Below are 18,595 nucleotides of genomic sequence, written 5' to 3'. Positions count from 1 at the left end.
TTTAATAGCTGTAATCAGTCAGAAATCTGCCTCACACCATAAACAGCAGGAGCAACAGCACCACCCTCCACCTTTTCACTCCCGTTTCACTATCCCCTCCCCAAGCCCCTCCCGCACTCTGTCACTGCCCCCCCCCCCCTTTCTTGATTTGTGTTATACTTTGAGCTCTCGATGTCTCCATTAGTATGACTCCCATTTCGCTAGTAGCCTGTATCAAGGCCCCTCCCCTGCAGCACTTCTTCACACAGTAACTACAGCAGCGGTTTTCTTTGCAGCGTCCTCCAAGCATTGCTGGGATTCCACCGATACCTGGAATTTTTTATTCAGCATGCGGAGCACTGCGGGGATATTGGCGCATGCTCAAATTTCCAAGATTGGCAACATTCACCGTCACAAAACGTGACACGCAGCCTCTCATATATATGACTAAATGACCTCTTCCTTTGTAGTAGTTGTTTTTTTTAAGGACGTCTGGGTGTGTGAAAAGTCTATTTGATTGAGTGCTGACGTCTCGCGTTTGTTTGAACAGGCCATGTGCAAACGTCTGGCGGTGTATCTTTCATGCTCTCTGAGCACGGAAAATATTTTCATTCATGTTAATGCTGTGTCAATATCCGCCCCATTCAACAGGAGCCTCTCTCACCTCCTGTTCGACCCGCAGGGACAGACATGTGCCTTCCCGTGGCCCCCAACACACACGCACATACACAATGTTCATGCCCATGCAACGTGAAACAGTGTAGGAAAAGAAGGCAATAAAGACTTTAAAAAGCAAAGTAAACTTAACTGAGTATGTGTGGATGCATTTATGCATGAAACTGTGTGTATGTTGGTGTTTAGCCTCCGATGACTGCCTGCAGGGTTCCCGTACGCTGACGAGAGGTCAGGCCTCTGGTCTCCCGCGGCAACAGAAGCAGCACTCTGAGGAGCCAGTGTTCAGGAGCCACGAGATACTCCAAGCGTTTACACAGGTGGCTATCATATGGTGAGTACAGATTGTACACACACACACACACACACACACGTGCTGTGGAGGTAACCTCACCAAAGCGCTTGTCCTGTTTCTAAAGTTTGAATCCCTCCGACAACTCGTGTTGCATTGTGTGTGATGGCAAGCAGAGTGAGGGAGCCACTGATAATCAAACCGGGAGAGAGGCAGTCAGCAGGCGGGGGAGATGTCGGCCCTCGTCTGAATGAGAAGCCAGGTGTGTTGTCATTGGCTTCGCTGTGTCTGCCGAGTGTGAACATTATGGTGTGAAACCCACTGTGCACAGCGTATCACATATGAAGTCGTACTTGTAACTGCTTTTAACACATGTCTGTGGATGCAAGTAAGTGGAACGAGGTCTGTATACAGTACGTTTGGTTACACTCCATCGTCTCTCCCGTGTGTGCTGCTAACCCATAGGAGAGGCCCTAAGTGGGTGAATGTCTCTCATGAACGTCCATGCCACCAAAGCGTGGTAAATACATTTTCCCTCCGTCAAATACAACGCCAGTGAGCGCAATGTTTCATCCAATCTCAGTTGGTCACAGAGCTGCTATTAAAGGAGCTCTGTGACCACCATTTTGCTTCCTGTCATTGAGCTTTTCAGGACGTATTTCTCTTAGTTGTAGGGTTCGTAACGGGAAACCCAGGCTACAGCTCTGCAGTCACAGATGGTGAAGAGGAGGAACGGGTTACACCTCTGGGCTGATATGTGGAAGTGACCATCTGGCCTCATGTGTATTCTTATCCATCATCATGGTAACCATCTCATAACCTACAGCTGTGTGGGTGAGGGTGGATCCTCACAAATACGTGTGTATCGTGTGTCTGTGTGTAGTATGCTGCATGTGCTCACAGGTGAATTCTGGCCTATGTTTGCACATGTGCAGAAGGAAAAAGAGCAAAGCCAAGGAGGAATCCTCAGAGCATTGTCATTTGTCATGCTTGCACGGTGACATGACTGTTTTAATGTAGAGTTCAGTACTGAACTACTGAAACTTTTTTTTTAAAATGTATTTTTTTTCTCTCCGTCTCAACCATCCGCCTGACACCTGCTGAGCAATGATCAATGTGGACAGGGAAATGATAATTACGGTGAGAAATATGAACATCTGCCTAGATCATCATCACTGTTTATTCTAGCTCATTGTTTTGTGATTTACGTGAAGGAGGACACTGAGTTAAAATCACCAAGGAGAAAATGTGGTGTTGCATCAATTCAGACAATACTCAGGTTTTGTTGAAAAAAACAACAACAACAAGAAAAAAACTATGAAAATCACCAAATTGGAAAAACAACTTTTCCCCGTGTGACTGCTGGTGTAGATGTACCCAGTGATCCTTGGTGTCTTTGTCTGAGCCACACAGCACCAACCAACCGAGTTTCAGTGCTGCAGTTGCGGTATATGTTGGTCCTCGTCAAGGGGAAGAAGGTAAGTGGGGCGATGAGAATTGGGCGGAACAGAACAAGGCTAATGCTTGTACCAGATGTGTTGTTACTTCTGGCAGAACTATCAGTCAACCTCTTAACCACTATATCACAACAACTGCTTTGAATGGTGTTATCAGTGGCCCGTGTCAAAACTCCCGCTAATCCATCTGCGGAGGTCACTAAGTTTACATTCCTCCCTCGCTCTGATTGATAACCCCCTGGCAGTTATACTTACACAGTTATACCTTACAGCAATACTGTAACCATTGGAAAACAAAGGTAGCCTTCAGGATCGGGAAATGTCCTTGAACTCCCACATAAAAAAACAACAACTTAAAATACCACCTAACATTAGGAAAAATTATGCAGATCGCAAAAAAAGATGTAGAGCGACTAGTCTATGCTTTTGTTGTGGGCAGGATCATTGGAGTTCCTTATCACCAGGCTGCCCCGACAAGTCTCTGAAGGCACTCCATTTGGTCCAAAATGCTGCAGGGTGCGATCACATCTCCCGTGTGAGCCTCGCTGCAGTGGCTCCCTGTGAAGTGCAGGATACTATTCCGCATGCATAAAAATTGCTCGTTGGGTGGTATCCCGTGTCTGTTGTTTGATCGCAGGCCAGAGAGAAAAACTGGAATTTTCCTGCAGTGAATTTTTTCGGTTATCTTGTGGCACACCAGTGACGAGCTCTTCACCCTGACCATGACCTGACTGGCATATTATTAGAAGACTGTTAGCCTACTCTTTATGATATTATATATTATATTTTCTTTTATTGCGGTGAAAATTTTTTAGCCATGAGGATTATTTGGTTGATTTGTTTTGGTGTCTGGTGGTCTGGATCAAATTGCGTCATGGGGGGTGGACATTCCCTACCCCAAGCTTAAAATGTTCCTTTTCAATAATGATTATAGTCTGGGCTAGTTCATGCTTGCCTGAACCATCCCTGTCATAGAACTGGACTGCCGGGGGGACTTCCCACTATGCACCAAGCTCCTTGAGCTTGATATGTATGTATTTATATCCTATTAACGCATATTCTCAACTTGGTATCTTTCATGTCTTGTGCATCTTTTATGTGTTGTCATCTCTCTCCTCTCTCGTCCTGTGGCTTTCTGCAGGTATCATTGCAGGAGTCTGGAGCTTTGACTTCCGGCCACTTGCTGTCCCCATGATCCTGCTCAACACCCACTGCTACAGTTATTATTATAATTCATCTTATAATTAGTTATACTTCTTTATTATTGACTTATCATTATTATTATTATTGTTACGATTTCTTATTATCATACGTGTTTATGTGGAACCTGCATACCATAATGTTCTCTTCTGTTCTCTCTCATTTCTAGTTGTCGTGCTCATGTCTACTGTATAAACGCGAGAGTGATATCGATCTTTCCATGTAAGAGTGTGAATATGAGTATTTCCCATAATGTTGTAGCATGTGCCCCACCCCAATTTATTAACAGTCCCATAAAATGTTCTTTACTCAATTACTTTTTTGCAAATTAAAAAGGAACTCCCTTAAGCTAAATTACAGATTCAGACTGACGCCAGTGTGTGGCAGTAATGGGAGCAATGCCAATACGGCATCTGTTGTATGTCTGACCGTTTCATGCCTCCATAAACTCCACTGACTTTGTTTGTGACTTCATGTGTCCATAATAACTGGACTTACAGTTCCACAAAGACCATGCCAAGAACCGCTCTGACTCTTTGAGGAGCACTGGAGGGTAAACACTTAAAGTCGATGAAATCAACACTTCATGTCAACTGACAAACACTTTTCCTGGAACAAAACACACTTGTTTTGGGTCCCATGTATTGAGTCACCAGCGTGTACTCACCAGCACAACCGGCATGAACTGCGCAAAAGTAGATCATGCGGTGACTGAGAACATTTCTCTCCTGGACCACTAATTGGATGATTTGGCAACAGCACAACACAGATCCACTGTTTTCATGTGTCCACCTCACGAAAAGACGGGTAAATGGTTAAAATTAGACAAGGCAACACCTTGAAGCTAACACCTGCAATTAAAGCCCCCGGTTAACCAGCTTTTTGCTGGAAAAAAAAAATATTTCTGTCCTTTGTGTCAATAAATGAAACCAACCCAGTTTCCCGTATGGCCGAGGACAGCTTTATGGGCAATTTTTAAAATGTGGTTAAGTTTACAGAAATAATCACACAAAGTAATCAGAATGTGACGTTTAGAATAATTCAATTTTATTCGGGCTCTGTTGTTTTCTAACGAGGGAGTAACGGATTCTTCGTCCCTCTAACTTTCAGAAATTTAAAAGGCTGAGTCAGAATGACACAGAGCTACAAGCCTTCCACTGGGTGATGGCTTCCAGGAGCTCCACCAACGCAGGAGCCAAACTTTGCTGAAGCACACCTCAATCAGTTACATAGTAGAAATATGTAAGGGAGCAGCCAGGCTACATTGACACATCTCTCTGGATAACCTGACCTCTGCCCTTTGTTGTACAGACCTGTGACCCACGTGAGGGTCAAGCCTGAGGTCCTATCTCATCAGCTGCTCTCAGCAGGGTTCCATTGTTTTCATTGCCCCCTCCCATGCCTTTAGTCTGATAAGCCAACAGCCTGTCCATTGAGGGCTTTGAAGATAATCAGGCATACTCTTCCCTTCTCCCCATTCTTTGATTCTGCTTGTTTTTCCCCCACTGTTCAGAACCATGATGTGATGGACACTCACACTCTCATTTACTTTCACCCATCAGACTCAAATTCTTGCCAGTTTGAATGTTGGACTGTCTAGACAACGTGCAGACATTACTTGCAATTGAGCTTACAAACACACTTGGAATGATAGGACCAATCACGGTGAAGTTTATTCCAACGTAATTGTATGTTTTCTTTTAAAGATTCAAGTGCATGCAATGAGTCCAGTGTGTAAGGTAAAGCAGGAAAATACTTCACTTTCCCTTTGTTTACTCGATCTGTTATCTGCCCCAAACCAAACTGAAGTCATCAAATTCCTGGACAGAAAAAAAGATTTCACATTTTAAAAAATGTTGTTTTTTTTATAATATACTGCAAACTATAGTGTCACTATGTTTTACTATGCCAACAGAGCTCTTTTCATATTCACAGTTATTTCATATATCACATCTCATAATGTTTTGCTTGGCAGACACAGTCTTCATATACAATAAAGTAAAGATCAATTCACATATATGAACCATTAATAAATATCTAAATATTAAAAAAACATCTGATTATATTGTGCAATAGATGTAATATCATGGGCATGCAATATTCGTGAAGTTCATAACATCAATGCATGTTTGCTTCATAACAAAAAGACTTTGACAGTTAACTTGACAGTTCCAATGAATAACATTGGATCACTTCTTTTCCACAGAGGAAATGAGCTAAAGGTCTTGTCATACCTCGAGTCTGAACTTCTGCTGCCATGCTGTCAATCATAGCAGTGAGGCTTTTTAGGTTCCTGCCAACTGTACAGCACAAAACCAGCATTACCACTGCCGAGCTGCCACAGCTAGACACTCAGGCCTCTGTTTTCCCTCAGGCGAGGGATGTGCCCCTGCACACAAACACGAATGCGTGATGGATAGCTGCACACGCGGCTATAAACATACCTCACGGTCCTTGAAAACAATAAACATTGATGATCTAGCAAAAAACAACCCTCCGGTCTCCAAAATTCGTTTGGAATTTCGTTAAGAGATTAATTCTATACCCTCCTTCTCACGCACAAATGCACACACGCGGCTCCGCCGCCAGTACAGCCTGTATGACGCAGACGGGGACCCTGCCAGAAAATGTTCAAGGCTTTGATAAGTGACAGCTGGGGAGAACAGAATAGATCATTACCTCACTAGGACAGCGCAGGGATATACCATAGCCTGCTATACTGTACGGTGGTAGTACAGAGGAATGACACACGAATGTTATTCCTCGCCTGGCTAATGGGCTGGATGCTGTCGGGGGTCACGTCAGACAAGTTGTGGCTGAGTGCCTGTTTGACTGCACCAGGGCTCTTAGCAGGACACAGTTCTCTCCACTTCTCACGGCTGTGTCTTATGTCTTCTGTTTGGAAGGAAAAAAAACAACAACAAAAAAGCGTCGGGGATGAATTTCTCCTATTTGCATCATGATCCAAATATTAACAAATATGTGGCGGTATATGATCGGTGCTTAAAACATGGGGCTAATTCTTCTGCTTTTGGAATTTTCCATCCATCCTCCAGATAAACCCGCCTGCCCTCTCTCGGCGTGACCCCGGCCACACCAGATTGCATGCACCAGTGATATATGCTTTTGCGGACATGTCTCCAGCGGAACAGCCCCACTGTGTCCAGTGAAGCATCAACAGAAAAGGGTATTGTCGGTGAGTGGTGTAGAATAAATGACCTCTATCTGCGCTCCATTTCACTTTTTCCACGTCTCCTGATAGGAGGGAGTGCAGCGATGCTTCTTCCGCCTCGCCTCTGCAGTAAAAGATGATGGGTGTCTGAGGAAAAGGCTCCGACGCACAGTGCAGGCCAACTAGTGTTCTTACGTATTCGCTCAGCTGCCATCCAGATGACTCAAAGTCAAAACTCTGCACATGAGCAAGGCGCGTTTCACATGATGAATAGACACAGTGCCACACAAGCTTTTTTTAAAACCCTCTGAATTTCCATATTTGTCAGATTTCTTTTTCTTGAATTATTTATTAAATCATTGAGCACTTTATGGTGTTACCCTCTTCATTGTTTTCATGTAACTACTGTGTAATATATTTAGATGCTTTAAACTTGTTGTGCATTTTGTGGAACTTTTGTGTCACAATGGTACATTACGGACAGTGCATGAAGTATGAGGACGTATTTATGATGAAAGTAACTCGGGTAACTGAGGATTCTAAACTTTTCTCAGAGCAGTTTCAGTGCAATAAAAACAGCTGCAGGAAGGTTATTAACTCCTCCTGAATCTGTTTTCTCACTCTCTCTCTCACTCTGTCACTCTCGTGGCAGGTTTTCCACTGTGTGTTACTGGCTCTCGGTGCCTTTCATTAACCCATGGCCTTCCTTTGCTGGAAGTCGGAATTGGGGGGGAGCTGCTATTTTTCCAACTGAACCGTCCTGAACAAGGTCTCCACGACCACTGGAGGGCAGCCACACTCCGTTGCAGGTATGACGGCAATGCCAAAGAGCAAACCAATCAATCTCCTTTGAGCATGGACACAAGGGGAAAGGGCAGAAAATGCCTTGCTATTACACGGATAACTACTAACTGAACACTGGAATTTTGTTTCTCTTTGTAGTTAAAGGGGCCAAAAATAACATTTGTGATAGGATTATTACAATGTTATAGTGACCTTGACACTTGAAAGTATCATATGTCTCTACATTCCAGTCTAGACTTCTCTCTTTCCATCTGAGCCACGCACACAGAACAACAAATATAGTCAGCTGGCCGACTTAAAGCAAATAACAACAGTGGCACATTTCAAATGTTGTCAGAGAGCACCTCAAACTGAATATGATCCATATCCATCTGTCCTCATCCTAATATATCTTTTCACATTATTATTGATATGCACTGTAATGTGTCTATTTGTCCATGGTCTCTTTGAAAGTATCCATCTCTTATGGAGATAAAACTATATGTACTGCACTTGAGGAGTCTTACAGCTTTGTGGAGACCATATGCTGGACCCCAGCTATTTAAATGAGATATAAAAAAAAAATGGTTTTAGGGTTTGGGGTTAGTGTGTGTGTGTGTGCATGTGTGCGTGTGTGTTTTTGTTCCCTCCACTGACACTAGGCATGCTAAAAACTTGCAATGATGTTCTCTATGAAGCGCCCGAGGTAATTTGGATTGAAACTACTGATCTCCCACAGCAACAGTTGATCTGGCTACTGAGGTCAAGGTCAATGCCCAAGTGAGACCTCAGCTCAGAGGTGACAGAAAGTGTCTACAAAAACATTCTCTCGTGATACAATAAGTCTGTTGTGTTTAGCAGCTTCAGGGTAACCATATGTATCGCCGTAGGGAACCACGTTGACCACTACACACATCACTATACAATTTGAATGCTTTTGAAAACAACATGTGATTCTCTATCTTAGCCACTAGAGGGCAGTGGAAGAACAAATTACAACAAAGTTCATGTATAAATTCTTTCAAGCTCAAAAGCTGATTTTTCAATTGCAAAATGTTCATTTACAGTTTTTAGAGTTGAGTTACAGATACTGCAAAACCAAAGCTGTGTTTTATCTTTTTTTATCTGCAAATAGAAGAGCTGGGTTTCCGTTGAAAACTGTATGGGACCTCATGCATTATTCACATCGCATCCTACATCAAAGTCCTAATAACAACTTACAGTAATTCCTTTGCTGCCTGAGGCACAGCAATGTGCACAAACTTACTTTCCATTTCACATTATAGAAATAAAAGCCATTTGGAGTGCTTAGCCTCTCAATTAATATACAATTACAGCATTTATGTTAATTACTTCAGCTAATTAAATACAAAATGTGTTATTTTTTATGTTAATATACTGTAGTTGCTTTTCAATTTTAATTAAATGAACCCCAATATCACTTTCATAAAAGTTTTCCTCATCAACATGAACATGTAAGCAGCGAAGGTCTCCAACATCTAATCTGATCCTCTTTGCTGAATGAATCTTTTCTTTTCACTTAACACATACCATGATCGCAGTGCGACTTAGACTGCATTTAAATTAGATTTAATGAAACCGACACTTTATGAAGAGACATTTATTAGTTCAGTAGAATACATCACCATCATAATCATCACCATCGTCACGCCTAAAAGCAGCAGCAGCAGCAGCAGCAGCAGCACCTCATTTCCTCGAATCGGCCGTGTGTCCAAGTTAGATAATAACGATGACCTTATCTTATGCCCCTCTCCACTGAAAGTTCCACAGCTCTTGGCTCCAGCTGTTTCTCATCTCCCCCCGTCACAGATTCCAAAGGCAGATGAAGCTCGCAAACACACACACACACACACGAGACAAAGTCATGTGACATGCTGATGTGTTGCAATGCTCCACTGGCCTTGTTCATTGTTATTAAACTGGTCTGTGGACGCTGCAGTCCACAGTGAGATCCCAGGCGATCTTGTTTGCATCGTTCGGGAAATACCTACCTCAGGGATCATCAATTATATAGAGGCCTAACAGTAACTAGTATTTACATCTTTGAAATAGTTAATATTGTGTACCGCATTAGCAAACAACAGAATAACGACGACGACATCAGATAGCTATGGCAAAACAGGAACACTACAACAGTATTCACATGCACTAGTACACAGTGTCATACTTGTCATACATAGACCATAGAATTTATATTTACATAATGTTCACAGCTACATTCTAGGTGTGCTTGTGTGTGTGTGTGTGTGTGTGTGTGTGTGTGTGTGTGCATTGTGTGATTTTTATATCCAGAAAAAGTATTTTTACTATTTATTACTCCCAAAACTGCACAGCCTGTATATGGATATGAGGGAATAAATGTGGGGGAGAAATACATGTTGTATACTGGGTTACTGCTTTGTGCAATTTGTTATGTAATGCATGTAATATTGACCAGTATTGATAAATAACTTCCAGTCTTACTTAAGTTATTGTGATAATACAGTTATTTTAAGAGATTGGTCCAGTAAATGAAATGAATCAAATCAAATGATAAATTGCAAGAAAAAAAAAAAAAAAAACTGCAAATCAAGAAAATATTTTCACAATGTACAATATTGTATATCAATAAATACACATGAAGTGTAAACAAAAGTGTATACAAATCATACTTAAAGCAACATTTTGTGCACTGACTTGATACAGTTGGTAGCCATCCCTATATCATGACGGTCAACATCTGCAAATGACTTCTGACACTGGAAGGAATTATAAAACCTGTCTTCTTCTTCTTCGGGAAACTTATCGAGGGTGTAGACACACAGGCCAGTACAAAAACTCCCTGTAGACAACTGCTCTCAAAAAGACTTTTTCTTAAATACATTTCTATCTGAGGAAAGAATATCAAAGAGTCACGACAACTGCGAGCCATTCCCTTTAGTTTGCGGAGATGTCATAGAATACAGTATTTACACATTTCAGCTACATAACAATATCTGTTGACAAATGGTGACTGTTGCTCTCCGTTTCTTGCAGTGCTTGGGCAATTTTCTCTCTCACGTCGACTGATACAACCATCTATAATACCAATGATTATCAAATATCCCGCCTTGTGCTTTCAATGGGCTTCAAAGCTTGTAATTCCAATGCAAGTCCATTTTTTTCTCCAGACTCTTCGTTAATACAATCTCATCTTCTTTCATGTTTGTGAAGCAGTTATCGGGTATTTTTAGGTATCAATCTAGTTTCACACTGACAAAGACACCTAAAGCAGCATGCCATGCGACAATGCCATCGACACCGCCATCTGGACACAGAGTCAGTCATGGCTATAGGGCGGACATACTGTATGTATCCAGTCCGTGTGCTGGTTGACACTGGTCCTCTGCAGTGCTCAGGCCACAGAGGCCAGCTGAGATAATATGCTCCGACGGTGTGGTGTGATATAACATCCTGTGTCCTGCAGTCCTCTGTAAAGGCAAACCATAAATATGGCTGCCCACGCATAACAACACACCAGCCGGGACATCAGGGAAGTATTACCTTTGTTCCAGTTTAACTTTTCTGTCCAGTCTGTGAGGAAAAAACTCTGTGTCTTAATATGGAGAAGATAGCTGGGTACGTTAATCAGGGTTACAGAATGACAACTGGGTGTGGTTTCAGGTTTAGGTGTTAAAAAGTTAAAGGGTTCTTATGTCAGACACTGCGGGGCGCCCTCTCCAGTTCATGGGTCCTGCGGTTGCGTCCCTTCTGCCTCTCTTGCAGGTGTTTCCACTTGGCTGCCAGCCCTTGAGCATGCATGTGGGTGTGAGGGTTCACCGGAACCTTCTGCTGCTGCTGCTGCTGCTGCTGCTGCTGCTGCTGGTGTATTTGTCCCTGCTGCACCAGTTGGGATTTCTGCCTCCTGTGCTTCCTCTCCTTCTTCCAAACCTGCTCGCAGAACTCGTCCATGGTGTTCAGAGTCGGGTGGTTCACCAAGGACAGGAAGTCTCTGTACCACAGCTTTTGATTTGGAGTTTCTCGAGGTGAAGAAAAGTCCTGGGCAGGGGCACCGGCTGCGGCCTCTTCATCGCGATGAAGCAAATCCTCCAGGCGCTCGGTGTCGATGACCTCTAAGGTCACCTTCAAAAGAGTCTGCATGAAGCCGTGCTCCACCGCCTGGCACAGATAGATGCCGGAATCCTTCTTGCTAAGTGTGCGAATCAGCAGGCCCTGGTCTGTGCGGATCAAACGCTCCTCTGATTTGATCTACAAAGTGATAAAATTGGATGCGATGGGAGCAGAGTGAAGGACCGAGATGAAGACAAGAAATACCTGAGATTCAACATTTCAAAATTAGCTTTTATGATATAATTACTCCCAAAACTATAATCAGCCTCGACTCATGGCTGGGAGGTGGTACCAACCTCTTGTCGGCGTTCGTCAGTGAAACGCTGATATTGCCAATGCGTCAGGGCTCTCTGAGACTTGGGACTGCACTCAAGGAAAGTGCTGCTGTTCTCCACGCCATACACAGTTTTATCCAGGAGGGTCGTCTGCCCGCTGAGTTCATCTAGATTTTAAAAAATAGCAGCACAAGTCTGGTTAAATAAATGCTCTGTTTTATTTCTTGCTGACAATGTTGGTTGTGGTTATGGCTACTTATCCTGGTTTCTGTTCCTTCAACACACAAAAAAAAACTGAAACAGCTCTGTAAAGGCAGCATTTTTGTGAGATTTTGAGATTTGGAATTCTGTGTACAGTTCTGCTTTTATCTGATTCAAAAGTACAAAATCCAGTTATTTCTGCATTTCACATTCTTTGCCACGTTATCCTGTCTCTTTTCTTATCTCATATAATCACGTGCAGAATATGCAGCTACCACCACAGAGGCAGTCACTGGGGGAAATGGGCTGCAACTAGAATCTGGGTTTTATGCTGTAAGTATTCTATCCAGTCAAGGACGTTTTGCACAATAAGGTCAGTGGTCCTCTGATTGATCCCCTGTTGTACATGTCCTGTGGTAAATTCAACAATTCAGAATGCAAAGAGAAAATGCTGTTTTTTTGAAAATGATGAGGGGATACATTATTATCCCCTCATCATTTTCAAAAAACAGCATTTTTCTCTTTATCTCTTTATCTACGGGGTACTAATCCTGAGATTTTTGATCAAAAATGTACAATCAAGCGTTACTGCACACTTTGTTGTGGGTCTGAACTCATCCACATCAACTTTCAATAGGTTTTGATACCATGTTGTTTTTTCTTTCCCAATTAAATAAAAGAAATGTATAATCAAGAGAGAAAGAATCAGACCACAGTCAGAGTTCTGTTTTTGGACTGAGCCCATGAACAGGGCAGTGGAGTGGAGGGATTGGCGACACAGAGGAGTCTTGGAGGAATTCTGACCATGTTAATTATAATCTGCACATGGGCCAACTCTAATCTCCACCACTAAACACATGAAAACACAACACCACACACATTCAGCTGGATCCCCTCTCTCTGTTTGCTTCGGGAAAAGGCCAGTAGCATCTTTAAAACAGTCCTATGTTCAAAAATACAACTAAATCCTCATAACAAAAGCTCCTTTTGTTGTTCAGCAGGAAAACTGTCATGACACACTGGGTTTTTTATGTCAATATATCATTTGGAAATTAATTAAAAAAATAATGTTATTCTACCAAGTTTATTGTTTAAATTTAAAACCCATACAGACTGTTTACTACACACTGCCTTGATTTGTTACGAAAACTATTGTGTTCTAGCAGTAAAAATTCATGAAGATATGAAAAAATATGTTATTTTTTATGTACCATGGTGTTGCAGATCCGAGCACTGTGTGAGTGGGTCTCCATTCCTGATATCCTGTCTCCTTGTTCTCCTGCAGAAACACAAATGTAAACACCGTCATGACTCAGCAGATGTGTTTGTGTGCGTGCGCCTGTGTGTGCGCCTGTGTGTGCGTGTTTATTTGAATGAGGAGGCCAACTCAAACAGATAAACTAACAGCAGCCAACCGTGTACAGCCCCATAACATTAAAGAAAATCTTTAATTAAAGGGTGTGCAGAACGGAGGAATTCAAATCTAATCATTTACTCCAGCCTCTGGTTTGCAGATCCAAAGGAGTTGGAGTTTCACACACAGTATTAAACATAACCCTGTGGATATTTTCTGTAAACGATAATTGAAGAAACTGTGGAAGTGCCAATGCAAACTGGTAACTTCACCTTCTGTGCTTCACCATTGTTCTAACCAAGCACTGGTGTGCGGGTAATTGGAGGACTGAAGAGTTTGCTGGCTACCTTATATTGTTGAATGTCGGACTCTGGAGTCCAACTAACAGTACGAACAGAATACTCTGCAGCTAGCACTCAAATCAATAAGCCCCATGGAGCTATGAGTGGGAGGCTGCACACACACACACACAAGTACACACATACACAGATCAGTCCACTACTACAACCACACAACCACCGAACCTCGAACACCTACCTCACCCCTAGTTCACCCAGACAGCCTGCAGACACTGCTGACATGAATTTTCATTTACAGTAAACAAATGAGGTTATATTTCCAGCTTTCTGGTAGAAACACGACCCCGTGCCTTTGGGGGGCTTTTGGCAAAAAATACAAAGCCTGCACTATGAGTGTATTCTAGCTCCAGCCCTGAATCACAGTCTGACTGCATACATGTATGTCGTCAATCTGAACATGAAACCTCTTTCTGGTAATCTGGTCAGTAAAGTATATATACACATATGAACATGAATTAACATGTTCTACATTTCGCATGTATACGTTTAAAGCATGCAAAACACACTTTGGCTTTACTGTGTGTCCACTGACATTTATCTGTTTTTTTTCTTATGAAACAAACATCCGCACTGTGCAACTTCCACTTTGTATACATTCAGCAATTCAGTGTCTAAACCTGGCCACGTGTTAAAAAAAATCAGCTGCGGGATGTATAATATTTCATTTGCAACATCAACATCTGCTCAGTGTTTTGAAGAGCCAATTATTTGTTGCGTGCGAGGTGTTAAGCAGCACATAAGACACAATGGCAACACAATGACCATGAATGCAGAGGACTGTATCTTTTCAGTACCTCTTGGCCGTGGGAAAGTATCTGGAGCACTCTGTGCCATCCCATGCACAGTAAGGGTCCCTCGCCAGGCAGCATTCAGCACAGGCCTTCCCATAAACCTCACACCGGTGCAAAGGCATCTGGGAAACACCGATGTCTGAGCCCAGGTACAGTTGTTGCTGTGCAGGCAGACGAGAAAAAGACTTGGTTATTCATTGTCAGATATAATGTCTCATGAGCAACAATGTACTCTAAAGTAGGGATAGCCAGTGTACTTGTAGTAATGTTATGTACTGTAATGTAATTTTTTTTTCAGCAAGTCAGGAATGTGGACAGACCATCTCGCTCCCTCCTTCCTGTCAATTAGCTGTCTTGTTTATGTCTCTCCCCACCATTTAGGTTGATGAGCTAATTGTTAGGCTGACGAGCCCTCAATTGAGATCTGAGAGTAAGTGTTTAGAAGGAGCAGACAAGGGGTCTCTTTGTTCTGTGTTTTTCAGCCCCGCGGTAAGGTGTGGGAAACACGAGGAAAAGCTCTCACTATCGAAGACGCAGGTCTTACAGAAACATGCAAAAACAATGGTCACATTTCTCCTCACTGCAACCCAGTGGGCTTATCTATTGCTTAAATTTCTTTTATCAGAATAACCCCACTGCTTTGTTCTATCAAATACGTTGCTATGCTTATATATAACTCTAGTTAAAGTTTAATTAAGTTGCAAGAACTACAGTAAATACCTGTTTTGTTGACAGTTCCATGGCTGTAATGGCCGTTGGCTCCTGTAAGAAATAAATATGGCAATAGAAAAGGATAATTAGACAACACCTAATGATCATAGAGTCGTCCTTAACCCCGGTAGCTTAAATGAAACATGTGATGAGAGAATAACTTACTCTAAAGACAGTCATTTCTTCCAACAGGACTTCCTCTAGGTCATGCCAGGAGCCTCTGGGGACGGACACCACTTTCAGAATAGTCCCCATGTCTAGCACACAATGGAAGAATATGGAGTTATTATATACTTTATCGTATACGCTCACCTATAGATTTAATCTATATATTTCCTTTAATCAATTGCTCTTACAGTGTTTCAATTTACAGTTTACAGCATGCATGGAGTATACCTGTGCCTATGAACATGACGTCGTACTGTCCATCTTCTGCTTCTACCTTATCCACCACTATCTGGGTGAACTGGTAGTCCACATCTGTTTTGACTATGATTGGACGATTGTTAATGGGGTAGACAGGGTTGAACATGGCTGGGTGGCTTCTGGCAAAGGTCACGACTTCATCGGGAAGGTCCTTGGTTGTATCAAATCCTCCAAAAGTCTTGCTTGGGCACTGCGGAGAGAGATAATTTTTGTAACAGCCAGCTGCTGTAGGACGTGAAGGAGAATCCTAAATCGACCGAGCATGCTACTCACTGTGCCAGGCCGTGGGTAGGGAACACGTCCCTGGAAGGGCACCCACTGATAGTTGGGTCCATCTCTATGAGCATAAGGACCCAGAAACACTCTCCTGATGTCTGTCATGCTGTACATACACACAGCCGAACCTTTGAAGATGTTGCTGATGGCCAGAAAGAATGAGTCAGAGAAGGAAAGGTGAGGATCTTGTTACAAAACACAGACCATGCAATCAGCTTTTATGGGCAAAACTATTCCAATATCAGCCGTAGTACCTTGAAGTGGTAAACGCTGCATAGATGATTGGGCTCTTGGGATCCTTTGTGCCCATGACAAAAACATCCTCTGAAAGAAAAACACAGAGAAGGCACAATACATTACAGACATAACTGACACTGGAAAGAGTTCACGTTTGGGAAATGATGTGTGAAACGTGTTATAAGTTTCTGGCGCAATCACTCACGTAGTTCATCAAAGTGGGTGTCTATTCCGTTACTGCCAGGCACAGAACAAATAAGTCGAGCTTTCAAGAAGGTGGTCCACTTATTTACAAGACTCCTGTGACCTCCAAAGTCATTCTGTAGGACAGATCACAGGGAGAAAATTCAGCAGGGAAGTTCAATTATCTGTAATCTAATCTGAGAAAGCCATTCATAGTCTTGAAACTTTTAGTTTATGTAGCTGCGTAGCTTATCAAGAGACTCTAGATACCTCGTAATACATGCACACATCTTTTTACAAAGCTTTTAAGATCAGATTATGTAAATTATGCAAACTAATGCATTAGTTGATTCTATGACTGGATTTAAAGAAGAAACTTGTGAACTGTCTAAACATATTTAAAACTTACATATTTGACACTGACCGTTTATTGTATAAAGTTTAGCTAATATTTTAAAAAAATATTGACGGTGATATAAAAAAAGATTTGCACAGGCCACTGACCATGTATCCACATGAACCCTTAACAAATAATGGAATTTTAGTTGGTGTGGAAAAACAAAACTCTGATGTACTCTACCATACGTTCCTCCACCACACCCTAATAATATGTGCATGTGTGCCTCACAGTTTTGTGGTTGTGTTCCAGAAATTAGCACAAATAGAAGCACAAAATGCTAACTCATAAAAATTTGGTGTTGATTTATGACAGCGAGTCCACAGGCCCAAATTAATACCACATCTTGCATAATGGATGGATTGTCTTGTGATGAGGACGGCAGATTCCTGACATTCTGGGAAATCAGGCTTTTTATGAAGGAAGGCATGATGCACAGCTACGAAGTCTGCTTGGTGTCTTCCTGCTCACTGAATAAGAATTGGTTTTTGGAACATAAAAGCTAAAACACGGCCAATGATTTAACAGACATCCCCAGGAGCTGGAGGGTTCGGCAGACTCAGTCAGTGCCAAAGCTCGGCATTAGGATAACAGTGCTGCCATTGACAGAATCTTTTCCTCTCAGGTTCCAGTGACATTTAACGTTTATCTCAGGTTTCTGTCTTCAGGGGTGATTGTACCAAGCACAACAAAGCCCCCTCTTCTCCGGTCTAAAAATAATCACATATAACAGCCCCTGAAAGCTGCCATTATGAAAGCCACTCAGACACCAGTCAAGTGTTTTTCTAGATACGGAAGCTATTTCAAATAATTTGGGTGTGAAAGCCTCTGTGTGTCACTGCCTCTTTCCTTTTGTGTGTGTGTTCCTTTGTGAGAGCCGGCTTGTGCGATTGCGTATTCAAGTGCCCACGTCTTACTTTGCAGAGCTGCCCGATACGAGCATGCGTGGCCTTCCCAGCATGCTCTCCATCCATAGCATTCTCTCTGAAGAACAGGTAGATTTTATCGTCTTCTGGGTTGTCACTCTCTGAAATCAGATGAATGCCAACAAACCTGGGATCTGCAACACACACAGAGATAGATGATCTCAAAGTGACAAGTAATTAAGTGAAGATTTTTTTAGCACCTTTAGAAAAGTGTAAACAAAAGGATTTTAATATGCAGTAAAAATATTTTATACAATAAAAGCATTTAGTTCAAAATAACAAACAAGAGTAACAAAGACAGCAAATGCTCAGTATCCAAAAAAGTGATGAAAACACAGCAGATACTGCTGTCCAACATTAGAGTTCATCACTATATACAACTATTACATCAATTCGGAAATGTATTCAGGATCTTCACTGTATAGTGGTAGTTAGTAACAGTTAGTAAAAGTGCTTTAAAATTGTTTTCATCTAAACTCCACTGGCAGCAGAGAAAAAAGAGGCCAACATTTGAGTAGGGTGTTTTTGGGGCGTTAGTCTTTGTGAGAAGATGGGCTGAAATATGTTTACAGCTCTGTGGATGAAGCAAGGAATTACAATGATTACTATGATGTGAAGACATAAAAGCATGGATTGATTTCTCAACCCTTTGAAAATATAACATTTGTTTTCGATATTAACAGAAAATACAGACAAATAAAATGTAAATTTCGAAGCAAATTCTTGATTCTTTTATACAGAATGATATTCAATAATTTAAGTATAAACTACTGCAGGGTTGTTTGTGAACTCTG

The 18,595-nt window shown here is 42.0% G+C and overlaps 1 protein-coding gene across 5 annotated transcripts in view; it reads right to left on the bottom strand.

Moving 5' to 3' along the window:
• Nucleotides 1–9,161: 9,161 nt before the first annotated feature.
• The window catches only part of sema3ab (sema domain, immunoglobulin domain (Ig), short basic domain, secreted, (semaphorin) 3Ab), a 33,224-nt gene continuing 23,790 nt past the window's right edge, over nucleotides 9,162–18,595 (bottom strand). For all 5 annotated transcript variants that reach the window (XM_047333366.1, XM_047333368.1, XM_047333367.1 and 2 more), the window contains 11 exons: nucleotides 17,793–17,935; nucleotides 16,501–16,615; nucleotides 16,313–16,382; nucleotides 16,056–16,200; nucleotides 15,753–15,972; nucleotides 15,522–15,613; nucleotides 15,366–15,407; nucleotides 14,649–14,806; nucleotides 13,353–13,420; nucleotides 11,962–12,107; nucleotides 9,162–11,803 (listed from right to left, as the gene is read on the bottom strand). In XM_047333366.1, coding sequence (XP_047189322.1) covers nucleotides 11,252–11,803; nucleotides 11,962–12,107; nucleotides 13,353–13,420; nucleotides 14,649–14,806; nucleotides 15,366–15,407; nucleotides 15,522–15,613; nucleotides 15,753–15,972; nucleotides 16,056–16,200; nucleotides 16,313–16,382; nucleotides 16,501–16,615; nucleotides 17,793–17,935 — 1,751 coding nt within the window. In that variant the 3' untranslated portion in view covers nucleotides 9,162–11,251. The remainder of the gene's footprint in view (nucleotides 11,804–11,961; nucleotides 12,108–13,352; nucleotides 13,421–14,648; nucleotides 14,807–15,365; nucleotides 15,408–15,521; nucleotides 15,614–15,752; nucleotides 15,973–16,055; nucleotides 16,201–16,312; nucleotides 16,383–16,500; nucleotides 16,616–17,792; nucleotides 17,936–18,595) is intronic.

This window comes from Scophthalmus maximus, chromosome 7 (genome assembly GCF_022379125.1).
Source record: "Scophthalmus maximus strain ysfricsl-2021 chromosome 7, ASM2237912v1, whole genome shotgun sequence".
Lineage (NCBI taxonomy): Eukaryota > Metazoa > Chordata > Actinopteri > Pleuronectiformes > Scophthalmidae > Scophthalmus > Scophthalmus maximus.
Note: the sequence above shows the minus strand (reverse complement) of the source record. Positions and strands in the feature narration are given on the sequence as shown.